The following is a 25,569-nucleotide window of genomic DNA, read 5'->3' as shown; positions in this document are numbered from 1 at the left end:
ATGAAACTAAAGGTGATTTATCAAAAGCAATTGAAGAAGCAACTAAAGGTTGTGAAAAAACTAAAGATTTACATGCATCATTTGGTAGAGCAAGTTATGTTAATGAAGATGAATTTAAAGTTGAAGGAGGAATTCCTGATCCAGGTGCTGTTGGAGTTTTGGCTTTAATTAAAGGTTTTACCGAGAAATTATAATGGAAGTAAAGTGTGTATAATAATAAAACAAAATTAATGAATAATATGGGTTACAGTCGTTGCAGTTTTATTTCTCACTATAGTGTGAGCATAATTTTCAGATCAATGTGTCAAAATTATTTGCACAGTCTGCAAAGAAAAGTACATATTAAGGCGGTCAATATTTTTGATACTAGTGCGCAAAAAATGTTCATATTACGTGACCTCTATTTGTTCATACTAAAAATGTATGGTTTAGATAGAATTAATAGTAATGGACATAATCATAACAAGCTCTATTGGATTCTATACGTGATTAATCATGTACAGAATTAGTAATAGTTTTATGTAGTTATAACACGAATTGAAACAGTTTTCCTCTTCTTATCTAGTGATTTGCAGAAATGGGGTCTCAATGGTGAAAATCTCAAGGGAGGTTCCTTGGAAATTTATCTCTCGACGAAAACGGGTCGATAATTTTTTAATTTTAGTCGATAATTACCGCAAAAAAATTGCAAAATTCAAAAAATATTGAAATAAATTATAAAAATGCTATAATGATACAAATGTACAAGTTTAACACTATTAATAGTTTTAGGGATACGTAAACTCTACTAGAAGAATATATTCACCTTTGATGACCGTCACAATAGATTTAAGTGACAATAAATTGATGATATCATACTAGTACAACTGAAAATATACCTTCAGTTGAATTTTGTATGGGGAAAAGAGTTTCAAGTCATTTTTGGTATTTTTTCGTGCGTGAACCGATTTGCAAATTACGGAAATAAACCAATTGAATTGCTGATCAACCCCTTTGGAAATACCAGATATACTAAAAGTTAGAAAATGAATATAATAATGATATGAAAGGAATACCAACAATATGAATATTTTAATTAATGTAGTTTCACCTAGGTCAGACACATAATTATTGACTTATTTAGGAAAACCATAATTCCCGATAAAAAAAAGATTGTTTGAATTTCCAAGAGTAAGAATTGACCATTAACTCCACCAATTGTTAACAAATTCACCCAGGATTGGATGTGACACTATTAAACACAGATATAAATAACATCATGTTGTCAAAATGACGATAATCGAGCTAGAATTGATAGATCTAGCAAAACACGTGCAACTTTATGAAATTACTTTAGTTTATAGAATAAGGAGAATAATTTCCTGTCGTCGCATTTTTGGAAATTCTCTAAAAATTAATGAGGTTTCTAATTTTCCACCTTTTGGCAACCTTTGGGCAACCTTATAATGTTACTATTTTTCAGCAACATAATGAGGTTTTCAACAATCTAAAAGGAAGACTGCGGTTTCTCACTTTAGGTTATTTTTCAAAGTCTTCCGCAACTTTATAAATACACCTGTTTTTCCAAAATCTTGCAACAACATCAATTGATTGGTAACAGCTTTCATCATATTTTTGTTAGACAACAATATCGATAAACAATACATCGCAATACCATGAATACTCGGATAGGATATCATTATATATAAAATATTGGCAAATACACATCAGCGGCAATTAATGAAATAATACTGTATCGGTATAAAAATCCGGCCTATACTTCATTCTCCAAAGAGGTGAACTGTAAGTGGATTTGAAAGAAAAAATTTACCAGTTGAATAAACTATTACCAGTCAATGGTATGAATTAAATTAGCATTATAAATACTTACAGATTAAAATTGGTTATTTGTTATGCTCAACCTAATATCGACGTACAAATCCTGTGGATTCTCAATTCTAGGTCCATGGTTCGCACGAAAGAATCCGAAGAAAAATAATTCAAGTATCGAAAGGAATGACATATATAATGTATAAATCAGTTTCTGAATCAGTGATTCCACTCCTAGTATTTACCAGAACCATATATTATGTTATTCTTTTATTATATTATTGAGTCAAATGCATAGAACCTATAATGAAACATGTTTCCAACAAATACAACTGAAAATATAACACCAGTTACATTTTGTATGGCGAAAAGAGATTCAAGTCATTTTGGTATTTTTTCGTGTACAAACCGATTTGAAAATCATGGGAATAAGTCAATCGAATCCCTGATGAACCCCTTTGAAACCACTAGATACACCAACAACAGGGATTACTAGCTCGCATGCATATAAATATGTACTAATCTATATGGATATTTCAATCCAACCATTTTCTGCGGGGCCAAACTCATGTTTAGTGAGTTATTTAGAAAGATTATTATTCCCGATAAAAAAAAGATTGTTTGAAATTCCAAGAGTAAGATTTACATCTAACTCCTCCAATACTTATCCCATTGGCTCAGAATAAACTTATATAACATAATTTATCACTACAAATCATATACCATTTTCAAAATTGCAAAACTCGTACTAGAAGTGACAAATGTTGCAGATCGTGGAACATTTGCATGTCGCACTGTGACGACCATAGAAAACAGAGATCACAATGTTACTTTTTTCTAGAATATCCAAATATTCCACAAATTTGGAACATACAAATCTATGGATCTATGGAACGGACATTTAAATCTATGGATATATGGATGGAACATTTCAATATATGTATATATGGAGGGAAAATATCTACATACAAATGCGCACCAAATCAGGAACATTCAAATCAATGATTTAATGGACGGAACATTGTGACATACAGATATATGGCGCACCCACTGGAACATATGCATGTACAACAAAAAGTGACATTGAAAAATATGGTTTCAAGGATGGAATATTTGAATATATATATATATTTATTTTCGGAATGTAGATTTATAAGTTAGCGCCATCAAATTGATGACTATAATCTAATGTTATGTGTCTTTCCTTATTCAGAATTGTGTCAAATTGATTATCTTGATTGATTCCCATTATATTGGAATAGATTAGATAAAATATGTCAAAAAGAAATTGTTCAAGAGTGTCTAAAATGCTTTCATTTTTTCTGTATCATTGCAAAAATATGAACTATACTCGCAACATAACAAATTTACTAATCCGATTCACTCAATAGAAAAGTTTAATCTGATCATAATTTTAAAAAGATAATCTTGATTCTTTGATTAATTATTTTAGAATATTGATATTTATAGTGATTTCTATCATTATTCACTTCTATTTAGTCTAATTTGTCAAAATTATAGCAGTTGTTACATTTTGTATGGTGAAGTAAGATTCAAGTCTATTTTCGTGTCTATATCAAAATAAAAATTACGGAAATAATCCACTTGAGATCATAGTGAATCCATTTAGAAACACTATATACACCAATATTGTGAATGATCAATATTTAATTATCTTAATGTGATGGTAAAAATATGAATATTATGCTGATATAATTTTCAGCTGTATAACTAGCACAATTATTGATTAAGTTACATAAATCATAATTCCCGATAAAAAAGGTGTTTTGATTTCGCCAAAGTAATTTTTGGCTACAGTTGATGGTATATCATTAGGAAATGCATTGAAATCAATTCATATTGGCGTTAATCTACCTTATCTTTCAAATGATGGTAGGTTCAGAGATTTCTTCTCACGAGAACACTATGAATCCACAATAACACCTGAATTTGTCCAAATCATCGTATTTGGCCAAAAGCACCATTTATCAAAATTTGGCTAACATGAAACGAAAGAGAATACTAATGAATTTGTCAATTGATACATTTTGGACAATAACAGTACTTTTGTATTGAATATTGCACAAAATATTGGTCACTTGACTATCTAATTTAACAGCATCAGAGAGTAATTTTTGAAGTGATCATGAATAGTTCTCAATTTTTATCAATCTAAATCATACAAATTTAGGGGTAAGAAGGAAAGCATTAATATCTAGTTAGATGCCAAGGCTCTTGATATACGAGCTGGATTCGAATCATTGTGGTATTCAGTAAAGCTGGTCCACATCTCAAAAAAGTGGTAGCTCTATTGTTGATTAGTTATCCCAACGGAAGAATATGTCGTTGTTCCAGGTGGTACAAATAACGAACATCCATAATATCATAAACACTTTATATCGCGTGGAACTGAATATATTTTGTTACGAGTACTATAGAAGATAGGTCAACTATTTCATAGAGAAGTACAGGTAACTTGTTTCGGGAAATGGTTTTTTTTAATTATAACTGGCAATGTTTAGTATTATTGGACAAAAGCTCACCGGTCATTATGTCACACTGAGATGTAAATAAATACATCATGTAGGTAACTTTCTGCGGAATTTCGGTTAATTGAAACTAACTTTCAAGAAATACAGTTACTACATTATGATATCATCCAATATTGCACCGAAATAGCTGGATGATAGTTAATAATTATAGAAAATTGTTGCTACAAGAAGAAATTCAACATGAACTTCAAAAGTATATTTGATGATTAAGAGCTATTTGGTAATATAATAAACAACCAACTACCAATAAAATTGTCTAAGTGGTATAAAGCTTCTTCTGCAACTTTTTTAAACTTATATTAGATAATTAGGAAAAGCAATATATTGATAGCTGCTCTTCAACTCTGAAGCACAACGTTTATATCATTTTCTAGATAGACAGAAAATTATATTAAGAAATTCTGATCTTTTCATGTGTAAACCAAATCAAAAACTGGTAGAATAAACCAATTGATTTCCTGACGAGCTTTTATCTCCTGTTTTATACTTACCGTCTTGCAAAGAACCAGCTGCAATTTATACACATGGTATAAACTACATAGCTCTTATGTAATTATAATTCCAGACAGTATTGGTAGTGCTTACGATTATGTGTTTTTCTGTGCAGAATTTACAAAAGTAATCTGGCGAAACAACAACCACATCTATCTCTATCCCAACTGGGTTATACATGAACTCTTTTAACTAATCTTATTTACACATTTATTATCCAGTACATTACCTTTAGAGTTTGAAAAAAAAAATTATGTACTTTTTGCAAGCAACTGTATCATCGCATGCAAATCAAAGTTGGTAACCTCCAGGGTTGTTCATGTTTTGATCCATGAAATCTATCACAATTTTCTACTACAGTTATGGTAACTAAAAAGCATTTTTCCACGTAATTGTTTAGAATTATAAACTGATAACCATTTTTGTTAAAAAAAAGTTTGTGCCTCTGACATAATTATTTGTACAGCCAGTAAGATAGTGTCATAGTAACAATGGGTAAAACATTTTGTCACCTGCATTTGCTTCTCCTTTTCGTCGAAGATTTTTTTTTTGTCTGTCCAAATTTACCTTTTTCCGGACTATCGGCCGCCACAGCTAAAGATTAACTATAAAGATTAAAAAAAAAGAACAAGTTGTGAAAATTCATATCCACAACCTCAACAACCATTTCCCTGTGCTTTATTTAGAACTTCAGTTTTTTCAAAAATTATATTTAAGATTGTTTTGTTGTTGAATTTTGCAAATTATTGGAGATTTTCTTCAAGAACAGCCAACGTATTCATTCATATAACAAGACAACTGCACAAACTAGCCACCATGACAAACCAGTTTACTGTATTGGCAGACAATCCGGTGATTGAAAAACCTTTACTTGATGATCGTTCATACAGACTAGTCAAACTCAAGGACAACAACTTGACGGTGTTATTGATTAGCGACCCAACTGCAGACAAATCAGCTGCATCTTTAGATGTTCGTGTGGGTTCTTTTGCTGATAAGCAATATGGTATCTCCGGTTTGGCTCATTTCTGTGAACATTTATTATTTATGGGGACCGAAAAGTATCCCAAGGAGAACGAATATTCCAATTATTTATCCAAGCATTCTGGCCATTCCAATGCCTACACGGCTGCCGAGCACACTAATTACTATTTTCAAGTGGGGTCCGATTACTTGGAAGGAGCATTGGACAGATTTGCCCAATTTTTCATCAGTCCATTGTTTAGCAAAACCTGTCAGGACCGTGAAATCAATGCTGTTGATTCAGAGAACAAAAAGAATTTACAAAATGATAATTGGAGACTATTCCAGTTGGATAAAGCTACTAGTAACCCATCACATCCGTATAATGGGTTTTCAACAGGTAATTTCGAGACTTTACATGTCGACCCACTTAGCAGAGGCTTGGATGTAAGAGAGATATTAATTGAGTTCTACACCCAACACTATTCTGCCAATTTAATGAATTTGGTTATATTGGGAAAAGAGGATTTGGATACCCTTTCAGATTGGGCTATTGAGAAGTTTTCGGATATTCCAAACAAGGACTATCCTGGTGCAAATTACAATGGCGAATTGATATACAAACCAGAACAGTTGGGTCAGTTGATAAAAGCTGCTCCAATAAATGATGACCACAAATTGGAGTTAAGCTTCATGATACCAGACGACATGGAGACATATTGGGATAGCAAACCACAAAAGTATTTCTCTCATTTATTGGGTCATGAATCTAAAGGTTCATTGGCATACTATTTGAAGCAGAAGGGGTTGTGCACTGAGTTGTCCGCAGGTGGTATGAAGATTTGTCAAGGATGTTCTTTGTTTTATATTGAAATCCAATTAACTCCAAAGGGTTTGGAACAATGGGAAGATATTATCAAGTGTACCTTGGAAAACGTGAGATTTGTCACCGAAGACAAACCACAAAAATGGATATGGAAAGAGATCGAAGAAATGGCACAGATTAACTTCAGGTTCAAACAGAAGGCCGAGGCTTCATCCACTGTTTCTGGGTTGAGCAGCAAGTTGTACAAGTTTGATAGGTTAATTCCTCCAAAATACCTTTTAAGTGATTCTATTACGAGAACATTTGCTCCCGAAGCTATTAAAAAGTATGGTCAGTATCTTACTGCGGATAATCTCAGAGTTAGTTTGGTTTCACAAACATTAACTGGATTGCACAAGGTTGAAAAATGGTACAAGACCAAGTATGCGGTGGAGCCGATCCCAGCTGAGTTGCTTACTCCGGTGAGTTCTAAGATCGACTTCCATTACCCTGATGCAAATGAGTTCATCCCAACAGATTTCAAAGTTTTGGCGCTGGGCCATGGCAGCACCGCTGTTGCTCCGCATGTGATCAGCACCACCAACAAAATGAACGTGTGGTTCAAACAGGATCAAACGTTCAAAGTTCCAAAGGGTACGATTCAGATCGCGGCACATTTGCCAAGCTCCAACAGCGATGTCTTGACTTCTGTATTGACTAGTTTGAGCATTGAGTTGTTCAATGAAGCCATTAATGATGTCAATTATTATGCACAATTGGTGGGTATGAGGGCCACGGTTCACACATGGAGAGACGGATTCGTTATCAAGGTGTCTGGTTACAACGACAAGCTCGATGTTTTGTTGGAACACGTTCTTTCTGAATTGTTTGCATTCAAACCATCGGAATCAAGCTTTGAGTCGATCAAATATAAGTTGCTTAATAATTGGAAGACTTTCTTGTTCAAAGATCCATTCCGTCAAATTGGAGTTCAAATTCTTCACTTGCTCAATGACAAGCTATACTTCCAAGATGACAAGATCAAGGCATTGGAAGGAGTGACATTCGAGCAGCTTCAACGTCACTTCAGAGACACCATCTGGGAAGAAGGTGTTTTTGCAGAGGTATTGGTGCATGGGAATTTTGACATTACCAAAGCAAGAGCAATCAAAGACACCATAAATGATTCTATAAAACACATCAAGCCATGGATGGAAGAGTACGATGAAGAGAAATTCCACTTGGAAGGTTATGTCTTTGAACCAGAGGAGGTGATCCGCTATGAGATGTCATTGAAGGATGAAGCAAATATCAATTCGTGCATTGAGTACTATATCCAGATCGCACCAAATGCAGATGATTTGAAATTGCGTGTGTTGACAGACTTGTTCTGTACAGTCATCAAGGAACCTTGTTTTGATCAGTTGCGAACAAAAGAGCAATTGGGATATGTCGTATTTTCGGGAATCCATTTGGGCAGAACATCCCTTGGTTTTAGAATCTTGATTCAGTCAGAGAGAACGTGTGATTATTTGCAATACCGTATTGAAGAGTTCTTGAACAGTTTTGGAAACTTTGTCAACAACGAATTGACGACCGAGGATTTCATCAAGTTCAAACATGCATTGAAGAATATCAAGTTGACCAAATTGAAGCATTTGAGTGAAGAGACTGGTCGTCTCTGGTCGAGTATTGTGGATGGTTACTATGACTTTGATGGAAGAACGAGACAGGTCGAAGTATTGGAGGACATAACCAAGGCTGAGTTCATTGAGTTTTTCAATCTGTATATTGCTAGAAACGACAAGACTGGTAAATTGATCACGTTCCTCAAATCACAAAACCCAATCGAGTTCACGGTGTCAAAGAGGTTACAATCCGCTATAGTCAACTATTTATACCGCCATGGAATCACCGTTGACCACGAGTTCATTCAAGGGTTGGTAAAGGAGTTTGAAGACCACAAGGATTTAGCAAAAACTATTGAGCAATTACATGGTGAGATTAAGACAGCTGATAAAGACGAGTTATTCCATGAAGTATCTAAACGTTTGAATAATCCTGTTCCAGATGGTTACCCAAGTGGGGAGTTGGTTCTAAACCACGAGCAATTCAGAAAGAGTCATAAATTAGGAGGTAAACCAAAACCAGTCAACCCGTTGGTTGGTTTTTTATATAATGATCAGTTACATTTGTAATTGAGACAGAGAATGTACCGTGTAAAATATAATTTATAGTTTATGAGATATTATTTGGTTAGAAGATGCAGACAAATGTATTTGTAGTTTTGTTTGGAATTATTTTCGCACAGGTGGAACGGCAGTGCCAATTATAATTCTCTTCTCTAAAAAATTTTGTCTAGATTCACAAGTAAAACAAGAAAGTTCTACCAAATAAAATAATAAACCATGCCCTTACCTGAGGGTACATTTCAGGACATGGCACTCACAGATGATAAATCAACAAGTGACATAGTTTTGTGCTGTAAAGTCAAAATTCAACTCGAGGATCGAATACAGCCTTTTGTTTCTTTACTTTTGCACCCAACATGGTATATCCAACATTGCGGGGGGTTTATACTAGCATAATTCCCCCTACCCAACATAGGCCATCATTATGATAAGATTTTCAGTAAAACCATTTTCTTTCTCCCCTCAATTAGCCTATTTTGATAAGATGTGTGTTTCATTGTGTATCGGAGTTGCGCTCAAATTCAAATGGGTTGGTGAGGATCCCGGTAGCGGAAAATCTCGGGGCCCAAATTTTGAATAAAAAACCACAAAACTTTCCCCTCTCTTCTCGTGCTGTTATCCGTTGAGATATTATTAGAAGACGGCTCTTTATTCACTCACAAAATATAATAGAAAATTACAACTTGTTAACCAGGTCAATTTAATAAGGAAAAAAAAAAAAATTTTTAGTTCATCGGGAACGAAAAAGAAATTTAAACCCAATACAATCTCAGACATTGAAAATCAACTTTCATTTTTTTTGTTTGTTTGTTTTCTAGTTTTTTGATTGAATATTCACAATTGGACAATTGTCTACCTACCACCCATTGAAACACTAGAAAATGTCCAATAAGATACAATATCCGTATGTATTTTAGTAGTGTCAATTTCCAGATCGCACATTAATTATTTGACATTGGCATTCATGAGACTAACAGCTTATCGACTTTTAGATTCTGGTTCGGAGGAGCTTCAAGTATGGCTGCTTGTTTGGTAACACATCCTTTAGATTTGGCCAAAGTGAGACTACAAACAGCCTCAAAACCAGGTCAATCCTTGTTTTCAATGATCTATCAAATCATTACAAAAGAAGGTTTTTTCAAGATCTACTCCGGTTTAACGGCATCTCTTTTGAGACAAGCAACTTATTCCACAACAAGATTTGGTGTTTATGAATTCTTAAAGGAAACCTATATTGAAAAAACAAACAATCATAAGCCTAGCACTGCAGTTTTATTGCCAATTTCTATGGTTTCCGGTGCATTGGGTGGTTTAGTAGGAAACCCATCTGATGTTGTTAATATCAGAATGCAAAATGATTCCACTTTGCCTATCGAACAGAGAAAGAACTATAAGAATGCATTTGATGGTATCTACAAAATCATTAAGAATGAAGGTCCAGGCTCTTTGTTCAGTGGATTGGGAGCAAACTTGATTCGTGGGGTTTTGATGACAAGTTCACAAGTTGTCAGTTATGATGTTGCTAAAAGTTTGTTAGTTGATAAATTGCACTGGGATCCATCTACTCAAAGTACACATTTCACTGCTGCATTCATAGCCGGTGGTGTTGCAACTACTGTTTGTTCTCCAGCAGATGTTGTTAAAACCAGACTTATGTCTGGTGGTGCAACTGGTGAAAGCGGTGTGTCAATTTTAAAGAATGCTTTAAAGAATGAAGGTGTCGGTTTCATGTTCAGAGGTTGGTTGCCTTCTTTTATCAGATTAGGACCTCATACAATTGTTACTTTCCTTGTTCTTGAACAATTGAGACAGTTCTACAATAAATACAAACATAATACTCAATAACCTAGGTAGCATTTAATAGATAGACAGTTTTAATAGACAAATGTAATAATAGATTGATAAAAGAGACATATTTACAAGTATCAGCTAAATATCAATGTTGGAATTTGTAAAGAGAGTAGCTCATGAGGTCAAGAAATGTATCAATAACAAAAAAATTCCTAACTCAATTGCCATCATTGTCCTCAGTGAACAGGATGTTTTAATTATTTAAGACGATTCATGTTTATATATTATTTAATCATCTCCAAAAAAAAAAAAATACAAAAAATCAAATCAAGAAACATATCGTGTATTTATAGGAATAATTATAACATCTTTTTCCGTTACATCATTAAGCTTTAACTTCAATGTTATCCAATTCAGCTTTTTCAAAAGCTTCCTTTTCAGCTTCCAAAATGTATGGAATCAAATAGTGATCATCTTCTTCTGGCTTGACAGCTTTTTCAGCTGGCAATAATTGGTGAGACAAAGCTAATTGATGGGCAGTAAGGATTCTGTAGTTTCTGGAGTAACTCAAGTCGGCTGGTAATCTTCTAATGGCAGTTTGCATAATTGGGGTTTCTTCAAGAAGTATATCGTTGAATTTCAAACCCATTTCTCTGTAACCAGCAAAGGATACGAATTTGTTGGCAAGTGGGGTGACAACTTTAGCCAAGGTTGGTCTTGACAAAATGAAGTTGGCAGCCTTGACAATAGAAGTGTAAGATTGCATTGTTGAATAGTTGTTGTTGATTATTTGCAAGTGGTGCAGAGTAACAAGTCGAATTCTATATGTGAAAAAAAAAAAAATCTCTATGAGATTGAGAGTGAAGCCAAAAAAAAAAAATTAGTTTTCTGTTTGCTTTCATTGGATAGAAAATTATGAATTCCTAATTGGGAAATATATTACAGCTACAGCGTATATCAATTGTATCTATGAATCTAAAGCGCGTAAAAAAATAAAACACCTCAACAACTAATAATCGTATTCAGTTGATTTCTTACCAGCAGTATTTGGCAACCCAACTTCACTAAGAATATTCAATGGACCTACTGAATTAACCAAATCAAGCAATTCTTCATTTTTACATAAGAACAAACCTTGGAAACCACATGAATTAATACCCAATTTTCCATCATACTGACCCTTTGATCGTGGAACCATAAGCATGTATTTCTTGGTCATGATGAAATTGTAAGAAATGTGGTTTTGATCATTTTCTCTTAATTCAGTTAAGGTTCTTTGTAAAATGGTGACAAATAATTCGGCCAATTCACGTTCACCTTCAACATTATCTGAAATTTGCACACCATAATGGGCAAATGGCAAATCTTTGTTTTGTGATGGAGCTTGGATTTGTCTTGGATCCAATACCTTTTCCAAAGTTTCTGCATAAGGTTTGAAATCAGCTTTAGGAGGTAAAGTCATGAATTGAATATGCTTGTGAGGTTGAGAGGCACCACTTTCTGGCCCACAGTTATAAAAGGCAAACCATTCTTCATTGTAGTCTGATTTTTGTTTATCCAAAGCGTTCAAGACTTCATAAGTAGACAACAATTCGCTTGGGGATAATGGGGTGTTTTGTGATTTGAATTCTTTAGTGACCAACATAAAGTGTTTTGGAACAACTGGGAATTTATTGAAAACAATCTTGAACTCGTCTGAAGCACCATAAGTATCAACGATAGTCAATTCTGGCTCAGGTTTTTCAAATGGGTTTTCATCTTTCTTTCCGTTTTCTGGACGTTTTGCCAATGATTTTAACAAGGTTAATTGAACATCAATGGTAGTATTTCCAGCAGTAGCCTTTTCAATTTTATTGACAGCTGATTCACCATTGAAAAGAACATGTTCGCCTTTTACAGCAGAATCATATTTTGAAGACAAAGTTTCGTAAAAGTTATCAGATAAAGACATTGGGCACGTAGGATCTAGGATCTATTTGGGTGTAAAGAATAATGTGGATCGGAGGTGTTTTTACTAATTTTTTTTTTTTTTTCAACCATTGTCTGACGGCATATGTTGCTGAGCAACCGATTGACAAAAAAAAACAGCAAGGGACAAAACTCAGCTGACTCCCAGACATGTGACACTTCGGAGAAAAAAATAAAGGCGAGACGGAGCAAAGATTGAAAAAAATTAAAACTGTAAACAAAAAAACACACGCGTGATTGATCTTTGGATATTGATCACAATAATGTCACACAGCCAAGAGATAATAGTCTTGTTAGATAGACTTAAGAAGGAAAAGAGCAAAGAAGATATTGATGCCACGCTAACATTGATAGAGGAATTGGCAAATGAAGGTGTTGATGAACCAGTTTTGATGACTTTGCTTGATCTAATACTTGAAACAAAGAGAGTCGTTTCACACTCTACAAAGAGGTATCTTCTTGACAATTGTTTATTGCCAAGACTGGAGTTACCTGTGAGTATTTTTCTAAAAGTAATAAGTGGAATTGGTGCAACACGGGTGTATTATCAAGGCAACAGGAAGCTTAAGACTAAGAAACCATCAACAGAATTTCAAATCAGTTTACTTAAATGGATGATTGATAATTTCAAATATTTTGAAAAGAGTCTTACCACATCAGGGACATTCGTTTTGTCAATATTGGTTAAGAATCTAGCGTATGAATTTTCCCGAGCCGTGATTTCTCAATTGATCATCATTATATTAAGTCTGAACAACTCAACTCAATTTAAAACATTTTACAATAGTGAGATTTATCATAATATTAGACTATTAAAAAATCATCATATTCAACAAGTGGTTGATCTATACAACAAATTCCCACTTGATATCTATTTATCTGAATTATTAGCATTTTTCAAGGTTGTTGTACCAGACTTGGATTACATTATATACTCCCCAGATAACTACCCAATGTTGAATAAGCTTATAAGTAATCCAGATCAACTATACCGATGGGACGAATCAAATACGGTTGATTCAGGGTTATCAAAAAGGCAAAAACGTATGGGTAGATCAAATGGTGATGACATCTATGGCATTCAAGCACTTGATCAAATTCATAAACTCAATGCATACAAAATATTACGAAGTTCTTTTAATAATGATAATAGTGCACAGTTGATTGTGATATTACTTCAGGCAGGTCATTCAGATTTCAACAGGAAAATAAATTTATATATCAAAGCTAGTCTTGACGGAACTGTGAATGAGGAATATGATAGAATCTCACTTTTAAGGAAATTGTCAAAAATTTATCAATTTAGTGGAGGTGCAATCCATTTGAGTGCAGTCGAAGATTATATACTCACCACTGGTATTCTGAAGAACAACCCATTTAAAGAAATGGAATATAGATCATTATTGATACGATATTTTATCAACGTTTCACCAACTAGAATAGCTGATATGATCAAAAGAGATGCCATTGATTTGAAAGAGATTTATTATTCGGATCTGACTGTCCATGCCGCTCCATGTACACAATATGTTGAAAGTGTATTATATTTGCTTAAGCTGTGGAATTCTGAAAAATATGAGGACTTTATCCAAGCATTGAATTTAATAATACCTAAATTATACATGTTTATTCAATATTGCAAAACAAATCAAGAATGGCTAACCAGAGAAACCCTTAGGTTTATTCATGAACTTGATGAACATATTTTGGAAGATCTTAATGACAATGTATTATTACCACCACGATCATTAATTTATTCTTGTTTGTTAAGTTACGATCCATTAGTTTTAGCAACCATCTGTGAGCATATTTATATTTGCAAGGAACACAATTATAATAATTCTAATTGGAGAGATTTTGAGAATTCATTCATAATGGACTCTGTGAATATGTTATGGAAAGAACGGTTTTTGAAACAAGAACCAAATATTAGCAATTCTTCAGCAAAGGGGTTCTATTTAAATCCTGAATTCACAAGAAAGTTAAGCACTTTACATCTGTCTGATCAACTTTCTATAGTTTTCCAATCAATTGGTGAATTGTTTTACAATCCAGCATTGTCATTTATTATTACGAAATTAATTTGGGATATAGAAGATAAAACCGAAGAGATAAATACTCGACATGAAGGACCAGTTTCTAGGGATAGTTTAGAAAGAATAAGAATAGATTCTGACAAAATATGGTTGAATATAACGTTTGAAGAATTGAAAGTGACAATTCTTCGGAATTTAGACACGGCTCACCACGGAAAATTCAAAGGAATAGGTGATTTATTGTTCAATTCCTTAAAAAGCCTATCAGACAAGAGATTATCTTGAATCAATGTCTTTAATATAGTCCTAAAATATACAATAATTATATATTACATAAAAGTTTGCACCACTCATTTCCTATTCTGATACCAAGCTATTACTATAATTTCCAAGGGAAAATTCTGCCTTTTGGCCAAATGGTGCATATTCGCCATCATTCAAGACTAGTGCCGGCCTGTTAGTATCAAATACATCATCATCATCTGCAGCATCGTAATATGCAGCGGCTGGGTTCTTTAACCCTGTAATTGGATCATCTCTTGCCACAATATCAATCTCTTGCACAAGCTTTATCATACTATTCTCACCATAATTAACACCATAGGAGGCACTAATCGGAATAACTCCTTGTACCCAAGCATCAACAATTCTTGCTCTTTGTTTAGTACCCAATCTTGAAATTGGGAATTCACCCTTTTTAATGAAAGCAACTATATCAATAACCACATGGTGCTTACTTAATATGGTGTTGACAATAAGTGGAACCAACGAAGCATAATATTTAGTACGTTTTGACTCACATACAACAATGGTATAATCAGAACATTTAAACACACATGAACCGTTCTTGTAAATATCCGAGTGACATGATTCAATAGTGTTTTCAATATCTATTGGGAAATGATGTAATCCCATAACTTCAAAGGTATCAGCAATTTTACCCAAAACAAATAGTGGCTGGAAAGTGGAAATTTCATTGTCACTCTCTTTAGCATTGTTCTTGGTCACTGAAACATTATGCAAGAACCCTAGATCACCAGTACGCAAATACGTAACATCCGGATTACCATTGGCAATAACACCTCTGAACTGAGTCTGGGCAAAATGATCAACTGGACCCTTTGGCCCATTTGTGAATGATGTCAAATTTGCTTCTGAACAAACCCAAATCTCCCCAAATTCACCTTCTTTACAGATTTTTCTAGTTTCGGGGTTGACAATAGCAATTTCAGTACAAACAGGTACCATTCCCGAATCTTGAATATGCAACGCGTTTGGAACTTCAGCTTGATTGACAACAGAAATATAACCTTGACGAAGGGCAATTGGGTCCAAGAAAAGATCAACCGGAGCAACTGTCATGTATGATCTGGTTGCTATCATTGGGTTGAAATAATGACTGTGAACCGTTGACATAGCAGCAGCACTAAGTTTCGTAGGTTGAAATACTTTGGAAATCTTTCTCAATAAATCGATTTCGACTCTATTCTCTGTACTGATCATCATATTCTTCAAGTTTGACAAATTGAATCCCTTTGGATTAAACTTGATTGCTGCATATTTAAGCATTTGTTCGGTGACAAAAACATCCTTCACTTTATACTTTGCAAGAGTCAAAAAGAACTGCAATGGATTCTCAGCGTAACTAACTGGCGAACTCAAATATGTAGTTGTGCCCAAAAAGACCCCCAACAAACAGGCCTGTACAAACCCAATTCCAGAAGCGTGTCGAACACATCCCACAATTGAAGACTGGGAACTCAAGTTGCAGGTTTCCTTAAATACCTTACACACCCCAATGATGTTCTTGTTACTCAAAGTTGCACCCACACGATAATGGTCTGAAGTGAAATTTAACCAAACCATCGCAGTAGTGTTGTCGTCTCTGAAATTCACGGCAGCTTGATAGCTAGCAATCTTGGAGTTTAATGAAGCCAAATTAGACACTTTCGATAGCTTTACAGTATTTTTTATCTTCAATGACTTGACTCTCTTGTGAGCGATTTTCTTTAATGAATCTGCAACAGGACCATTCTTCAAGAATTTTTCCACCTCATCATTAACCAAAATTTCCGACACATCGAAATCTCTGATCACACCAACAAACGCCGGGAAATCCTCTCCAATTCTGTTGGAATCAAATGGCAACATTGGAACTGGGATAATACCACACATCAAACAGGCATATACCGCAATCACAAACTCTTCGGAAAGAGAATACATAAGGATAACATATTGACCAGCTTTTATGTTTGCCTTTTCAATTAAATATTGACACACGGCGTAAACACGCGTTTCAAATTTTTTCCACGTTAAAGGTTTGGATTTCCCATTATTGTCAACATTGTGGAATGCAATTGAATCACCGGATTTAGCAACCCTAAATTTCAAGATATCAATAATGGTTTTGAAATCAGTTAAAGGAGCACCCGTTTTGTCGTCAATAGATTTTTCTCTATAGTCAATGGTGGAATATTGGTCAGGAAAAGTTGTAAGTGTCGTGTCTCGTATGTCTGAAACAATTGGTGACCAAATACCGCCGATAATATCTTCACCATGAGGTATCATACTAATCGAGTTTCTTATAAAGAATTTAACAAAATCAGCTCTCAAAGATCCTTCGAGGAATTTTTTCTTACACAACATGTTGGCAATTTCTCGACCCCCACTTCTCATGATCTTGGGTAAAGTATCACAATCAACAACCAACACACAATATAATCGCAAAAAGTGTCTTCTGTACAACGCATCAAAACACTTTTGGGCAATGGCATTCAATACAGATTCATTAAGCGGAACCCCACCAACATAATCCAGCTCAAGTCTGGATTTTGCACCTCCTGAAGTGGAAACATCGGTTGTGCTTGCATCTTCAGCAACCTGTTTTCTAACAACTTCAGCTTCAACAATTGCAATCGGTAAATATTCATTACCAATGAAAATATCAAAAATGGTACAATCATAAACTTGCTTCACTTCACTTGCCAATGTTGCTAACAAATGTGATGAATAATGGTATCGTGATCCGGTCCCAATAACAAACTCTTTATTCATTTTCTGATACAATGCTTGATCAATCCAACTAACTCTTTGTCGTATTCTATCTTCATACAATCCAAGAACGTACACTTTCCCATTATAAGTAAACCCCAACAAACCGGTTCTCAAAAAATCCATATCCAAGAAACCATTGGCCCCACGGCATTTTGCATGGAAAATCAGCTTCGATTCCTTTCTCAAACCATAAAAACCACCCGATAAACAAGGACTGTCAATCCAAATTTCTCCCAATTCACCTTTGTTCACCAAAATGGACAGCTCGGGGTTCACAACAGCTAATGTAGCGTCTGGTAACGGATACCCAAATGCATCGACTCTTAAAAGATCCGGTGCAATATCGTCGTTTGCCGAAGGGTTGGTTTCAACAATTTTGACAATGTTTCGCGAAAGTGCATCTTTATCTATCAAAACAGACGAAAGATCACTAGACTCTTCATCGCGAATAGGAATTCCCAACTTGTCTTTACCTCCAATCCAATCTCTAAGTGAAATTACCATACCACCATATTCACTCAAAGTTAACATAGGGATAATGGCATTATCTGGACGTTGGCATCCTAAGGGACGCAAATATCTTTGTGACAAGATTTCCATAAATTCCCCGTCTATAGTTAATGCATTCACTAAAACCCACTTGACAGACGAAAAATCAACACGTTGGGTCTTTGAAAAATATCTCGTGGCACTTGGTGATTGCTGGTAATCATATGTTACTCGTTTCAAACCAAAGTAATCAGCCAACAACAATGACGCTTTGCATCTTGAAATTAAGTTGGCATATAACCCTTGGACTTCCATTACCCTTTGAGGCGCCCAGATATGAACATTACCAGAATACACAGCAAACAACACCCCGAGAATAATACCAATAGAGAACCTTATATCTAGCGTAGCCAACACCACTTTTTTATCCGCCTGGTATTTCTTGTAGCTTCTTTGAAGACCACCTCCCGAATTCGGTAGAGACAGAAGCGTTGCATCAAGGCAATGCATTTGATGATGTATTGTTCTATGACTCAAGGCTATCCCTCTCAACTCACCCACCGGCGATCTGGAAAACTCCACATAAGCCAAATTGGAATCATTGGCACTTTTGTTTTCTTTTTTCAATTTTTGTTGTTTAGAATTCCAATGGGACACTTCAGACTTCTTGGCTGACCCAAAGTCAGTTGTTCTCCATCGGGTGAGCTTTGATGGCCAAGAAATTCTCAGATTTTGAGTAGTCAATCTATCCAATTCCTTTGCAACAGTTTCTGAGTAAAGCAATAATTTGGACGAAGTCAAGTTTATGATGTTCAACACCTCACTCAACGATATATCTTGATGGATTGGAATGGCAGTTACTCCGGCCATAAAACAACCAAATAAAGCAACCACAAATTCAGCGACTTCACCATCCTTGTACAATAAAACCACTGTATCTGAATTCTTCATACTCATTTTGTGTTGAATTTCATAAGCCACTTTAACTGCTTTCAAGTATAACTTCTCCCAACTTATAGAATTGACTTCCTTACCTTTAGAGTCCAAAACTATGAAAGCCAAGTCTGTTTTATAGATTGTTCCTCTATAGGCCAATATATCCATCAAACTATGAGGACTCAATTCCTGCCATTCGCTGGTTGCTTTTCGTGGATTTAAAGGACGTTCTAGCTGTGTGGGATCAAGTTGTAAAAATTCATCTTGCTGCAGTTTCTGGTGTAATCGATTGATTGATTGCATGATTTCTTCTCTTCTGTTTATAAATGTCCATTGGTCAATAACTTTGTTGACCAAAAAGTCTTCGTCCAATTTTTGCAATAGAATGGCCATGTCTGGAGGAATATCAACATTAGTAGTAGCCGCTGTTCTCAAATTTGAAGTTATATTGGTAGATGAGTTAGAAACCATCTGTTCATTGTTCATCAATGTACCTGTTTCTGGATTTATCGTGGCAGCTGAAATGGAACGTTGTCTATGGTGATCATGATGATGATGGTCGGACGACAGATTGGCTGCCTGGTTTGACGACGACACCGGCGGTATCTTTAAATTATTATTGCTACTTGAATGAGACATCTAAATAGTGAATTGTAATAGCATAAGCTGGTATTGCAGTCTTGTCCAAACAGTTTATGGTCTTGTATTGGGTTGGGCAATTTAAGTATTTGTTTTCATTTTTCATTTTCATTTTCATTTCCAGTTTTTTTTTTTTTGATTTTCTTTTAAGGACGTAGAAAAAAAAAATTCTCGTCTCGTATTATTTGTCTATTGCGTCAACAAAAGCCAAAAACAAACACTACACTACACCAGGGTTTTTTTTTACTATGGCAGGGCATACATTCTTACGTAATCTACATCTACATACAAGCTTCTATGAGTTCGTTTGAGCAATGTCATGTAAGGTTAATATAATCTTAGAACACAAATAAGACAATATTTCATTATGTTATGTTCATTGACAAAGAAGTAATCCTCAATGCAATGTTACCCTTGAGCGTAAAATTTAATGCCATCCCTCCAACCTACTTGTACTGATTTCATATTGATGGTGCAGCGCACATTGAAAATTTTTTTTTTTTTTTTTTTTTTTTTTTTTTTTCAGTTGATTTTGCAGATAGAGTTATTTGAATCTTACAACTACAAGAACAATGCTAAGGCACACCAGAAACAAATGTTTACTGATAATACCAAGGCGTTATTTATTTGTGCCTAGTAACAGTTTTACTGATTCAAAGAAAAAGAATGTGATACGAGCCAAGCCAAGAGTAAAGTCTACACCTAAGATTATGGAAGATGAAGCTCATCAAAAGAAACCACAAATTGATAAATCACTTATTGCAAAGGCAAAGAAAGATTTAAGGGAACTTCGAAGTTTAGCAAAAGATGTGTCAGAGTATATCGAGCCAAAAGATATTGACTCTTTAACAACAACGAAGAAGATCTCAACGGAATTGCCACCTATTGATATCGATGAGGCTACGGAAGATATATTTCAAGAAATTTCTGATCTGAAGGGCAAAATGAAGAAACATCCAAAAGCATTACCACCTAGTTTATCATTCCCAGAGAAAATCAATCAAAGATTAGGCTTGGTCTCGGATTTATTGGTTCTGAGAGAATCCACTTCTAATTTACCAGAAAAGACTCGAAACGATAAATGGAATATTTTATTGACACAGTTGAATGCAGCTGGTGGATTCAAAGAGTTGTCAGAAGTAGATATAAGACTGTTTGTGAATAAGATTCCATTACGATCTTTAAGAAATCTAATCCCTTTTATCGAAAATATGTACCATGAGGCAGGGGTGTCAGTGCATTACAATACTTATTACTCGTTTATTAGAGCATTGTCATTAGGAGCTTCGATCTCAGATACACAGATACAAGTTATTGAAGGTTATTTCAATGAAATTGAAAAACAAACAGAGTTGAAAATGGATCATTATGAAACAAAGATTGCCGTATATGTTAAAAACAAGAACAAGAAAAAAATCGAAGAGGTCTTAGGAGTCATGAAAGCTAAAAATTTGCCACTTCTGAAGTCAATATACAAGTCAATTTTATCAAGTTATGTTTACTATACTAAGGATCACCGTCGGGCTATAGAAGTCTTTGACTCAATGAAGTTTTTATCCGAGTCAACCAAACCAGATGCAAAAGTTTACGCTCAGATTATTATTTCCTGTATGATGAATGATGACATTGATAAGGGATTGGATTTATTACAAGAAATGAGAGATAATAATGTCAAACCTAATCAAAGCATTTTATCTGCCTTGGCTAAAGGATGTGCTAGAAGTCGACAACACAAGTTTCAGGCTTGGAACCATTTATTCCAAATTTACGAATATGGATGGACGCCTACTTTGCAAACCTTTGAACATATGCTTTATATTTCTGCTAAAGATGGTGATGTTGAGTTGACTAGAGCCCTTTTCTACAAAATGTTGGAAACCAATTCGGTTACTCCTAGTGCCTTTATCTCATTGATGCTAGCCTATGCAAATTACCAATCCCCTACATCAAGAACTGAACCATTCTTGGTTTCCTTGACTGAAAATGGTAGACTATTCAAGCAAAATATTATGGCCAATGTTGATTTTAGCAAACCCATTCACGGGTTCCCATTTTTACCAACATCAAGAATTCCAGATGGTAAATTCATATTGGCCGAGTCAAGTGCCATTTGGGCGTATACTATAATGCATAATCCAAGTTTTGTTAATAATCCCCATGTTGCTGCTCCATACTTGAACATTGCTTACGAACTTGGTGAATTCAATGACTTCAAAGATAGGTTGAATGAGAGCACTTATTTGAATGATGAAGGTATTCCTAAAGTCAGAGAAATTGAAATTATTGAACCAAATGAAGAGACCGAGTCACCAGATTCAGAATTACAGGTTGTTGAACCTAATGAAAATGATACAGGCCTTGTTAAGTCACCAATTCTTAATAAATTACTGGGACATCTCAAAGACAACAGACATAAAGCACCAAGAGATTCTATGATTTATCAAATCGCACTTGACGCCGCTGGCAAGTTTAAGAAATTTGATTTTGCACAAGAAATAATCAAAGAAAGAGGTCAGTTTAGAAAATCAAACATGTTTAAAAAATTATCATCAAAGGAGCAAACTAAACAAGATTTCCAATTTGCTGAGAAATTAGTCTATTGTTATGTCAAGATGAATTTGATAGAAGATGCCTATTCAGTAGTACTACTGTCTGTTGACAGGTTCCCATGGGGTTGGAAACAATTGGTTCCACTTAATACCGCTGCTATAAATCTTGGAAGTTCAGAATTGGCAGCTGCCGTTAGAAAAATTGCTCAAAGTAACCAAGTTAAACATCACGGTAAAATAAAAAGTAACGATTATAAAAAATATGTAATGAAGAGAGGCTACTAAAGAATTTGTAATAGAGTTACCTTTCAATACCATGTAAATAGTTAGAATTGTTTAAAAAACAGAAAATATGAAAATATGAAAATATGATACAATGATATAGATGTTTGTAATGTTTGTTTAATAATGATTAATAATATATACACATACACATAAAATAATATTTACAAGACGATACTTATCATACCAGGCTTTTTAATAAGTTTTCTAAATGGTTTTCCGTTGATAAAGTTGGAAAATTGTTCAATCTGTGAAATTTCATTAATAATTTCATCATCTGTCTTAGCAATTAATGATTTATCAGATTCAATAGTTCCACGATGTTTACCATTAATGAAGATATTGAATGATATCAAGTTAGATTCAATTGGTTTATCATTTGGATATTTTTCATAGAAAATGGATTTTGGTTGACTTATACCTTGATTAATTGAAAACCTTTCCCAACACTCCTCTGATGTTGCAGGAGTAACTGGGGCCATGCATACCAATAATTTCTTGTAACAATCAAAGACCAAGTCTTGATTGAACTGCTCTGGTGACTTGACAGCATTTGAAATGGCATTTGTCATCTTCATAAGATCTGAAATGACTGTATTCAATGAAAAGTCAACTTCTATGGATTTGGTAATTGACTGAACATAAGATTGAATTTCATTATAAAGCTTCAATTCTTCAGAGGTAAATTTGATATTATCATAAGTTTTACCATTGAGAGTGAGTCCCATGAACGAATGAGGAGCCGTTTGCTCATCTAATTTGTAGGTAGCCCCAACAATATTATCACTCAATTGAATTACTCTGCGTAACCATCTGTCGGTACCAGCAATTTGTTCTTCTTGCCAATTAAGTGTATCTGAAACTGGAGCCAGGAATAACATTTGTGCTCTAACTACATCAGCACCATATTTTCCAATACATTCAGCTGGATCAACCCCATTGTATTTTGATTTGGACATTTTTTCAAACGACACATTTGGTACTTCACCAGTTGACTTGATGACTGGATTTTGTGGATCAGTGACGTCAAGTTCATTTGGTTTTAAAAATCTACCATTAGTTGGATCAGTAAATGTTCTACCGTGAACCATACCTTGGGTGACTAATTTTTGGAAAGGTTCTTTGTGATGAGGTTCACCATTCCAAATACCACAGTCACTTAAAAACTTACTAACAAATCTTGAATACAACAAATGTAAAATTGCATGCTCAACACCACCAATGTAAAGGTCAACTGGCATATTCTTTGCAGCGGCTGGGTCAAGTAACGATTTTTTGTTTTTAGGATCCAAGTAACGGAAAAAGTACCACGAGGAGTCCATAAATGTATCCATGGTATCAGTTTCACGTTTTCCTGGTTTTCCACAGGAAGGACATTCAGTATTTACAAATTCTTCAATTTTCTCTAATGGGTTACCTTTACCAAAATGTTGACCTTTAATTGTTGGAAGCAAGACAGGTAATTGTTCATCTGGAACTGCAACAGGTCCACAATCATCACAATGAACAATAGGAATTGGTGCACCCCAGTATCTTTGTCTACTTATCAACCAGTCTCTAATTCTGAATTGGGTCGATGATTTACCCAAACCATGGTATTCTAAATTCTTTGTGATCAATTTCATAGCTTCTTTCACAGACTTCCCTTTATAATCCCCAATTGTTTTCAAACCATGGGGCAAAACAGTACTATCTTGTAAAGTACCAACTTTTTCAACATATGGATAACTAGAGTCATCAGATTTTTTAGGAGCCACTATCTGAGTAGCTGGGGTTTCAGGTTCGTGCAATTTCCAAAATTCAAAATCACGTTCGTCATGACCAGGACACCCCATCACTGCACCATGTCCATAGTCACCCAAGACATAAGGAGCAGTGTAGATTGGAATATCAAACTTCTTTTGAGCTTGGTTGTTCACATCAATTGGAATAGATGCTTTTACCCCTTTCAATTTATATCCAATCTTTGAAGTTGGATCATCTATTTGTTTTGCTTCTTCAATGAATTTTGCCAATTCCGGATCTTCAGATGCCAATTTTTCCACAATTGGATGATTCAAAGCTAAAGCAACAAATTGTAAACTAAACAATGTATCTGGTCTAGAAGTAAACACTTTAACATCACCAAATCCAGAATCTAAAGGAATGACAATTTCAGTACCAGTCGATTCACCAATCCAATTCTTTTGCATAGTCTTCACTTTACTTGGCCAATTATTCAAATATTTCAAATCATGATTCAATTCCTTAGCATACTCAGTAATACGAATGAACCATTGTTTCAAAAATTTCTTCTCAACAATTGCACCACTTCTCCATGATCTTCCATCGGCATCAACTTGTTCATTTGCAAGAACAGTTTGATCAACAGGATCCCAATTAATTTCCGAATAGTTACGATAAGCTAAACCTCTTTCAAATAACATCAAGAAAATCTTCTGGGTCCATTTATAATATTCTGGAGATGATGTATTAACTTCTCTTTCCCAATCAAAATCCGCAAGGAAAATTTCCGTTTGTTGTTTCATTTTTGCAATATTCATTTCTGTCCATTCTGCTGGATTGATATTTCTTTCAACTGCAGCATTTTCTGCTGGTAATCCGAAGGCATCCCATCCCATTGGATGAATCACGTTATATCCATTTAATCTTTTGAATCTAGCCACCACATCACTGATTGTATACACACGAAGGTGACCTAAATGAAGAACCCCTGAAGGGTATGGAAACATTGACAAAGAATAAAAAGTCTCAGCATCACTAGGAATCAAGTGCTTGGTTGGGTGGAGTGAATTTGTTGGGGATTGTTCCTTCCATGCATTTTTCCATTTTTCATCCAATTTTGGAAATTCTATAGTCTTTGACAGGACAGTGGAGACATATTTAATATGACATAGTGTTGATCTCCTTAGTGGTGAGCGTCGTATCATTGCTGCGATATTAGTGTGGTGTGTCCTACAAAGTGTGGATATCTAGGATTGAATCTTCAACGAGTCTTGATGGATGTTGGGA

The 25,569-nt window shown here is 34.8% G+C and overlaps 8 protein-coding genes across 8 annotated transcripts; 4 read left to right on the top strand and 4 right to left on the bottom strand. All coding sequences in view use genetic code 12, as the record gives it.

The window, feature by feature from the left end:
* Positions 1-5,669: 5,669 nt before the first annotated feature.
* CTRG_02123 (uncharacterized protein) lies at positions 5,670-8,819 on the top strand (the record flags this gene model as incomplete). Its single annotated transcript, XM_002547770.1, has 1 exon — positions 5,670-8,819. One exon carries the CDS (start codon positions 5,670-5,672, stop codon positions 8,817-8,819), a length of 3,150 nt encoding a protein of 1,049 aa, XP_002547816.1.
* A 1,011-nt stretch (positions 8,820-9,830) lies between these two features.
* CTRG_02122 (uncharacterized protein) lies at positions 9,831-10,658 on the top strand (the record flags this gene model as incomplete). The annotated part of the gene is made up of 1 exon (XM_002547769.1): positions 9,831-10,658. One exon carries the CDS (start codon positions 9,831-9,833, stop codon positions 10,656-10,658), a length of 828 nt encoding a protein of 275 aa, XP_002547815.1.
* A 331-nt stretch (positions 10,659-10,989) lies between these two features.
* QCR7 (ubiquinol--cytochrome-c reductase subunit 7) lies at positions 10,990-11,370 on the bottom strand (the record flags this gene model as incomplete). Its single annotated transcript, XM_002547768.1, has 1 exon — positions 10,990-11,370. One exon carries the CDS (start codon positions 11,368-11,370, stop codon positions 10,990-10,992), a length of 381 nt encoding a protein of 126 aa, XP_002547814.1.
* Positions 11,371-11,613: 243 nt separating this feature from the next.
* On the bottom strand, positions 11,614-12,555 carry APA2 (bifunctional AP-4-A phosphorylase/ADP sulfurylase; the record flags this gene model as incomplete). The annotated part of the gene is made up of 1 exon (XM_002547767.1): positions 11,614-12,555. The coding sequence occupies one exon, from the start codon at positions 12,553-12,555 to the stop codon at positions 11,614-11,616; it is 942 nt and encodes a 313-aa protein (XP_002547813.1).
* A 280-nt stretch (positions 12,556-12,835) lies between these two features.
* CTRG_02119 (uncharacterized protein) lies at positions 12,836-14,893 on the top strand (the record flags this gene model as incomplete). Its single annotated transcript, XM_002547766.1, has 1 exon — positions 12,836-14,893. One exon carries the CDS (start codon positions 12,836-12,838, stop codon positions 14,891-14,893), a length of 2,058 nt encoding a protein of 685 aa, XP_002547812.1.
* Positions 14,894-14,965: 72 nt separating this feature from the next.
* On the bottom strand, positions 14,966-19,726 carry CTRG_02118 (uncharacterized protein; the record flags this gene model as incomplete). Its single annotated transcript, XM_002547765.1, has 1 exon — positions 14,966-19,726. One exon carries the CDS (start codon positions 19,724-19,726, stop codon positions 14,966-14,968), a length of 4,761 nt encoding a protein of 1,586 aa, XP_002547811.1.
* A 572-nt stretch (positions 19,727-20,298) lies between these two features.
* CTRG_02117 (uncharacterized protein) lies at positions 20,299-22,560 on the top strand (the record flags this gene model as incomplete). Its single annotated transcript, XM_002547764.1, has 1 exon — positions 20,299-22,560. One exon carries the CDS (start codon positions 20,299-20,301, stop codon positions 22,558-22,560), a length of 2,262 nt encoding a protein of 753 aa, XP_002547810.1.
* A 161-nt stretch (positions 22,561-22,721) lies between these two features.
* On the bottom strand, positions 22,722-25,487 carry NAM2 (leucine--tRNA ligase; the record flags this gene model as incomplete). The annotated part of the gene is made up of 1 exon (XM_002547763.1): positions 22,722-25,487. The coding sequence occupies one exon, from the start codon at positions 25,485-25,487 to the stop codon at positions 22,722-22,724; it is 2,766 nt and encodes a 921-aa protein (XP_002547809.1).
* Positions 25,488-25,569: the final 82 nt, after the last annotated feature.

This window comes from Candida tropicalis (genome assembly GCF_000006335.3).
Source record: "Candida tropicalis MYA-3404 genomic scaffold supercont3.2, whole genome shotgun sequence".
Classification (NCBI taxonomy): domain Eukaryota; kingdom Fungi; phylum Ascomycota; class Pichiomycetes; order Serinales; family Debaryomycetaceae; genus Candida; species Candida tropicalis.
The sequence above is the reverse complement of the archived record's forward strand: the minus strand, read 5'-3'. Positions and strand labels throughout refer to the sequence as shown.